General features: G+C 44.5%; 2 protein-coding genes across 2 annotated transcripts in view; both read left to right on the top strand.

Moving 5' to 3' along the window:
- LOC115818343 (glutamate receptor ionotropic, kainate 2-like) overlaps window positions 1-357 on the top strand; it is an 88,716-nt gene extending 88,359 nt beyond the window's left edge. The window contains exon 16 of the mRNA XM_030781699.1: window positions 193-357. Coding sequence (XP_030637559.1) covers window positions 193-357 — 165 coding nt within the window. The remainder of the gene's footprint in view (window positions 1-192) is intronic.
- A 3,418-nt stretch (window positions 358-3,775) lies between these two features.
- The window catches only part of agbl5 (AGBL carboxypeptidase 5), a 20,815-nt gene continuing 17,090 nt past the window's right edge, over window positions 3,776-7,500 (top strand). Inside the window, exons 1-4 of the mRNA XM_030782536.1 lie at window positions 3,776-3,824; window positions 5,172-5,232; window positions 5,516-5,795; window positions 6,254-6,425. Coding sequence (XP_030638396.1) covers window positions 5,596-5,795; window positions 6,254-6,425 — 372 coding nt within the window. The 5' untranslated portion in view covers window positions 3,776-3,824; window positions 5,172-5,232; window positions 5,516-5,595. The remainder of the gene's footprint in view (window positions 3,825-5,171; window positions 5,233-5,515; window positions 5,796-6,253; window positions 6,426-7,500) is intronic.

Raw genomic sequence — 7,500 nt, 5'->3', positions numbered from 1 at the left:
TAGCACAGAAATAGGGCTGTGTTCTTTTTGGCTGTCCAGACACTGCAGATAAAAAAGAGAGAGAGTGAGTGGAGAGGAATGCTTAAAGGGAAGATAAACGACTGTTTTCACGTTCGTCTGAGGTCAGATTGATGAGTCTAACCTTCGTCTCCTTCTCTCTACCCCCCCCCCCCCCCCCCTCGCCCGCCCCAGCGTTCCTTCTGCAGCGCCATGGTCGAGGAGCTCAGGGTGTCCCTGAAATGTCAGCGCCGTCTCAAACAGAAAACGCCGCCGCCCGTCATCGTCAAGACGGAGGAGGTTATAAACATGCACACCTTTAACGACCGGAGATTGCCAGGGAAAGAGACCATGGCCTGAGGGCCCGAATCTGCCTCCCTCTCTCTCTCTCTCTCTTTCTCTTTCTCTGCCTCTCTCTCGCTTTCTGTCTCTCTCTTTCTCTTTCTCTTTCTCTTTCTCTGCCTCTCTCTCTCTTTCTCTTTCTCTGCCTCTCTCTCTCTCTCTGTCTCTCTCTTTCTCTTTCTCTGCCTGTCTCTCTCTTTCTGTCTCTCTCTTTCTCTTTCTCTGCCTCTCTCTCTCTTTGTCTCTCTCTCTCTCTCTCTTTCTCTCTGTCTCTCTCTTTCTCTTTCTCTGCCTCTCTCTCTCTTTCTCTGCCTCTCTCTCCTTCTCTGTCTCTCTCTTTCTCTTTCTCTGCCTCTCTCTCTCTGTCTCTCTCTCTCTCTCTCTCTCTCTCTCTCTCTCTCTCTCTCTCTCTATCTTTCTCTTTCTCTTTCTCTGCCTCTCTCTCTCTTTCTCTGCCTCCCTCTCTGTCTCTCTTTCTCTTTCTCTGCCTCTCTCTCTCTTTCTGTCTCTCTCTTTCTCTTTCTCTGCCTCTCTCTCTCTTTCTCTCTCTCTCTTTCTCTTTTTCTGCCTGTCTCTCTCTCTCTCTCTTTCTCTCTCTGTCTCTCTCTCTCTCTCTTTCTCTCTCTGTCTCTCTCTTTCTCTGTCTCCATCCCTCTCTCTCTCTCTGCCTGTGGAGTGAGAGAACGGACAGGTCAGCTGGGACTGGGCAGAACAGGCCCCGTAAAGCCCCCAGAAAAACACAGAGCACTGACGCTGCGCCCCCGGCCACGGATTGAAAATGTTTCCTGTGGAAATCTGGATATCTCAACTTTAGCATTTACACTCACAGACCTACACCGCTTGTTAACTCCAGGCCCCGGAATACGAGGAAAAAAATTGAAAACACGGCGAAGGAGCCTGGGATGGAGGGACAGGGGGGACGACGAAACCCGTCAGCCTCGGTGGGAAAATCTGACAGTCTTATTTAGTGAACTTCACTCAATGTGCTTTTGTTTGTTGTTGTTTACATTTTAAGACAAAGCTCCATTTTTGTAAGTTGCCCGTGTTTTGTGTTTAGTAAAATCGGCTGAGACAAAGAGGAGAAGGATTGTGTGCTTGGGTTTTTCGGACCCGTCTCAGTCCGGGCACGACCGACATTCAGACCGGGGAGAATACAGTCTGATTTTATTGATTACTGATCTTAAGCGAACAGGTTGAAATGTCCTGTGAATAACCTAAACGGGTTTGATTTTGGTTTCAGTTTGATATCATCCATCCCTTTAGGACGCCAACGTGCGGGCGCTGTGAGAATTTTTTACATACAGAATCAAAATCCCACGTCAGTGAGTGAACTTGCTGAGTTTGGCTTTCGTTTTTTGTTGGGGTTTTTTTTTTTTTTTTTTTGGCCATACTCTGGTTTGATGTTATGAAAATGATTTCTATAAAAGACAGCATTGTTTTTTTGTACAGAGAGAAATTTTTGTAGAACTTTTTATGGTTGAGGGCCACAACATGAACACATGTAGCAGATCGTGAACCCGACCCCGGACCGGGCGCCGGCCGGGCTCATTAGGGTCGTGGAAACTGTGCGTGTCATGGCTGTTTAGAGACCAGCCTGGTACCGTCAGAGCCCTCACTGTATTTTACACTCATCTCCTCTGGGTTCCAGACCCATCTTCTCCTCTCTGTGAACGCTGTGGGAAAGAGGGGCTGGAGGGGGGAGGGTTTTGTGGGTGGGGCTGATGGGGAAGGTTGGTGTTCAGGGCGCGGTTACTGAACAAAAATTAACCTGTAATAAAGAGACTGTACTGTGCCAACAACGTGGAGTCCATTTTTACTGATTATCAAAATCTGCTTTAACAGTTCATCTGAGGGGTGTGTGTGTGTGTGTGTGTGTGTGTGTGTGTTTTGATGTGTACCACTAACCAGTTGTTTTCTTTCACTCATTTGCCCTTAAGTCTTTGTCTCTCTAGACTTACCCATAAGGCAGTGGTGCAGTGGTGGACTAGGGCGTGTCCACACAGTCACTGGTCTTTATAACATTTCCCATGATTCCAGTGCCACCCTGAGATTCCACGCCAGTTTAGCCGAGAGTCACAGAAACATCCAGAAACCATGAACCAGCATGAGGAGTCCAACATCCCACAGTCAACGTCCAGGAAACGGATGTCATCTCTCAGTGGTACCGAGGAACCGCACAGAACTTCACAGCACAAAACCATGAATTATCATCCACTGTCTCAACCATCTGACACCAGCAAACGGCACCTCAGACGGATAAACCCCAAACTGTCCAGAGCTTGTGCTGCATTCCAGTGACTCAGCAAAAACAATATTCCAAAATAGCAGCCTCAAACTGAGCACCAAAGAGACAGGTCTGCCAGGCAGTCTGTGTCTCCACGCTTTCACATGGATGAAAGGTCTTGTTTCTCTTTTTTATTGGCCCATTGTCATCATACTGAATATGATCGTCTGAAGTTAACAGAAAGACCAGCACAAAGACAAATTCAGGCAATAAGCAACCGACAGGAACTTTTAATACAGTCAGTCAAACGCTTATTTATCCACAAACTTTTCATCTTTACGTTTACGTTTACATTTTTAGGCTAAGTTGATGACGCAGGTAACTCTCATGGGTTTTAATTAAAATTTTGATATATTTTTTTTCCATACATGATTTTAGTTTTAGCCTCAGCTTAAATGCGTGATGTGTGAATTTTGACTTTTGGAATGTGTGCGCTGGAAAATGAAGTCTTTCGGCAGGTTTCCATCTCAGTACACTGACAATGCACACGACAGAACAAAATTCATCCCCAAAAGCACAACCGGTCTATATAGGTACAGTAAATCGCCTTGACAGTTTACAAAACAAGGATGACCAAAACATTTGTGACACGTGGAAGAAGTTATTTTAAATAAACGTCTCTCACAAAACATGTGAAATCTCTGTAAGCTTACGGTCTTGTGTTTAATTACGTTTTGTATCTTTATGTTCATATGAAATATGTGGATATTAATCATATGGGTCGTGTGCAAGCGATATTGTTTCCCTGAAACCTTTGTGAAATACGTAGCAGAGGGCGAAATGTCGCATAATCTCTACGGTATTGTGGATTTCTTTTTTTCTTTTTCTAAACCTTTATCATTAATATAATTCTGAGCGAACTAAATATCGTATAATTGTCCAAAGGTAAGGCAAAGATCACACAAAAGTCCACGTAGCTCTCTGTAGATATAGAGAACAAGGTTGGCTGGGAAAGGCGATCTGTCGGGAGTCATTGTAGGGAATTTGAATGAGCAGCAGATGTCGCTGTGGAGCATGGTTTCGGATGCCTCGAAACCAAACACTGGACCGCACAGCTCTCCTTTCGAAAGCTTGGCTCCGCCCATCACTACCAATCAGCGGCGGATCTTTTTGTCGTCCCACGGAAACGAGCTGCTCAGTGTATTTGTTTGGGTTTAAAGCGCCTGGGAAGTCAGCGGAGGCTGCATATAAACACAAAAAGGTGAGCTCAGTTCGCCTCATTGGCAGAATCTGGAATGTTTGTCTGTACATTTTAGTTGATGGTTGCACAGTCTGGTGGTTGTCATGTATGTCTGCCCGATGTTGTTTTCGTTGATGCATTAGTTTGACAGCTGAGTTAGCTAACTATGCTAACAGAAACGCAAAGCTGACGACGGAGCAGCTAAACAAGCTAGGTTAGTTGATGGTTTCCTGGTTGTTACTGGAACTATCTAACTGCACAACCATCCTCTAGTGTTAAACTTCTGCAGGTTTATTGATCCAACCGTTGTATTGACCGTCTTGAGAAATTCGGGTGGCTGAAGGACATCAGCTAATGTTATTTTCTTAAATGAGAGCCCATTTTGTCCCCGACGCACGCAAAGTTGATTTATCTCTATTCAAACATACCAGCCAATTTATGATCCGTTTCAGGCCAGAAACTGTTGACCGTTTACGGTTACATCAACGAATTACGTTGGACTGAACGATAGGAAAGTCATGGCTGTAATTGTGGTCATTAATTTCTGTCCGTCGGCGATTCGGGGTTTTTTGTTTGTTTGGGGTTATTTTTGTTCGGTTCGTTTTTTTTATTTCGCCATCACAGAACCGTCAGTTCACATTCAATGAAACATGAAATAATGGTAGATGAAACGCATTTCCCTTTGCAGTAGAGACTGATTCACCACCAACGTTCGTAAGTTCTTGTTTGGTTTGGCTGGCGTCGGGTTCCGTAACCATGCAACCCTACTCCACGGGCTCCGTCTGGACAGCATAGAATGAGTGCGACAGGCAGTAAAGGAGACAGTATCAGACCGTGTAAGGCATTGTTTAGCAGCGTATACGTATACCCAGTCTCCGCTGTCGTCTCCACAAAAGCCACCGTAAACAAATTAAAAGCAGGTTACTGATGCACATCTGTGGCAACAGTATGACCGACTGTATGCAACCAGCGAATTATTTAACGCTACACAAAAACACTATTCAACCTACTGTTGAATGCAGCCCAAGTGATCAGACTGCGAGTTGTGTCAAACAGTGCCTTGGCTTAAAACTTTGTTTCACCAAACGAACGAATGCCCCTTTCCTGTGAGACTGCCCTGATAACAATGAAACTTGTTGATAGAAACGTGTAGTGCCCTAGCACTACCCTACAGAGTGACCTGAACTACACCCCGCATCTTTGAACCTCGACCGATTTAAACTGGACAGTCACTGTAGTTGCGAGAGAACGTAGTAATTTGGTAATTTCGTTTCATTAATCCGAACTTCAGCAAACACGATTTGATGTCCTTGGTAACTTCCGTTAAACGTTAGTCTCACCTCGCTTTTGCTTGTTCTGACTTCACAGAGCGCCAGTCATTAATATGAGTTTGGAGGAACATGACAGCGCTGCTATGAAACAGAAAACGGTGAGTGTTTTATGGGTGATGTCTGAGGAGGTCACTTTACTCTCCGCTACAGTCACTCCCAGTAGAACCAGTCTCTCATATTAACACATCCTCACGCTTGGTTTAACATGTCAGTTGTTTTATCCGTCTATGTTTTAAACACAGCCAAAGAGTCCTTAGAGTTCGCTCTGCCGTACATGATATAAAGCGTAATGTAAACTGAATGTGGATATTGTGATTCCGTGGGTCTTGTGCGTTGTTAATTGCCTGTGTCTGATGAGGTGTCCGTGTCCTGTCTGCGCAGGGGTAGGCTGTGTCTTTGGGGCTGTGTGAGTGTTCTCTGGGCAGAATGAACACTGGCTAACCCGTTAGCCTAGCCTGGTCATGGAGGTCCGCTTTGGTAATGTGGTGTTCAGCTCACGGTTTGACTCAGGAAACCTGGGCCGTGTGGAGAAAGTGGACCGGGCCGAACCGGAGAATGAAGGCAATGGACCTGGGAAGGGGTGCCTCTCCATCCCAGATTATGAGTTTAACGTTTGGACCAAACCGGACTGTGCGGACACAGAGTTTGAGAACGGGAACCGGTGAGTAAGGCTCTTACACAGTGACAGTGGGTTCTGACGTTCTAAAACAGCAGAACATTTAAAGGAGAGAACATCTGAAGATAAACAGATCCCTTTAGTTAAAAGTCTCTCTCGACTGGAGTTCAGACCCAGATTCAGGCTTTGTAGGCTTGTTGTTACTCTTATTATTGCTGTTGTTGTAGAACTTACTTTAGCAGCTCAGTACAGTACTGTACAGTAATAACATTTCAGACATGCATGACACTAATTGAAGCGTGTGGGTGTGCGTGCGTGTATGTGTCTGTGTGCATGTACGTGTGTGCATGTACGTGTGTGCATGTGTGTGTGTGTGTGTGTGTGTGTATGTGCGTGTGTGTGTGTGCGTGTGTGTATGTGTCTGTGTGCATGTATGTGTGTGCATGCGTGCTTGTATGCGTGTGTGTGTATGTGTCTGTGTGCATGTATGTGTGTGTCTGCAGGTCGTGGTTCTATTTCAGTGTGCGAGGCGCTCAGCCTGGGAAGCTGCTGAAGATTAATGTGATGAATATGAACAAACAGAGTAAACTGTACTCTCAGGGCATGGCCCCACTGGTCCGCACCCTGCCCGTCAAAACACGCTGGGAACGAGTCCGCGAGAGGCCTGTGTTTGAGGTATTACACACACACACACACACACACAACACACAAACACACACACACACACACACACACCTGTAAACACACACCTGTAGGCAGTATATGTATGTATGTATGCTAAGTATGGTACCCAGAGCTAGTATATGTATGTATGATAAAGTATCGTACCTTGAGGTATTGTATGTATGTATGATAAAGTATCGTACCTTGAGGTAGTGTATGTATGTATGATAAAGTATCGTACCTTGAGGCAGTATATGTATGTATGATAAAGTATCGTACCTTGAGGCAGTATATGTATGTATGATAAAGTATCGTACCTTGAGGCAGTGTATGTATGTATGATAAAGTATCATACCTTGAGGCAGTGTATGTATGTATGATAAAGTATCGTACCTTGAGGCAGTATATGTATGTATGATAAAGTATCGTACCTTGAGGCAGTATATGTATGTATGATAAAGTATCGTACCTTGAGGCAGTGTATGTATGTATGATAAAGTATCGTACCTTGAGGTAGTGTATATGTGTATGATAAAGTATCATACCTTGAGGCAGTGTATGTATGTATGTATGATAAAGTATCGTACCTTGAGGCAGTGTATGTATGTATGATAAAGTATCGTACCTTGAGGTAGTGTATGTATGTATGATAAAGTATCGTACCTTGAGGCAATGTATGTGTGTATGATAAAGTATCGTACCTTGAGGCAGTGTATGTGTGTATGATAAAGTATCGTACCTTGAGGTAGTGTATGTATGTATGATAAAGTATCGTACCTTGAGGCAGTGTATGTGTGTATGATAAAGTATCGTACCTTGAGGCAGTGTCTGTATGTATCCCTGGTTTTGTCCTGTGCCTGTAGACAGTGTCAGTCCATACACCCACTGCACTCAAACTGTACATCAGGTTTGATACGTTTATTAAGCTTTGACACACTATCGCAACACTGCAACCGACTGATGTTGGGGTCGCTATGACGACGGCGTCGTAATGGTAGGTCAAAGCCTTTTCAGGGTGCACACCAAACTATCATATTATTAAAAACTATTACATCCATTTTCCTACATTTTTCTGTTTGGTCTTTGA

Source organism: Chanos chanos, chromosome 8, assembly GCF_902362185.1.
Source record: "Chanos chanos chromosome 8, fChaCha1.1, whole genome shotgun sequence".
Lineage (NCBI taxonomy): Eukaryota > Metazoa > Chordata > Actinopteri > Gonorynchiformes > Chanidae > Chanos > Chanos chanos.
The sequence above is the reverse complement of the archived record's forward strand: the minus strand, read 5'-3'. Positions and strand labels throughout refer to the sequence as shown.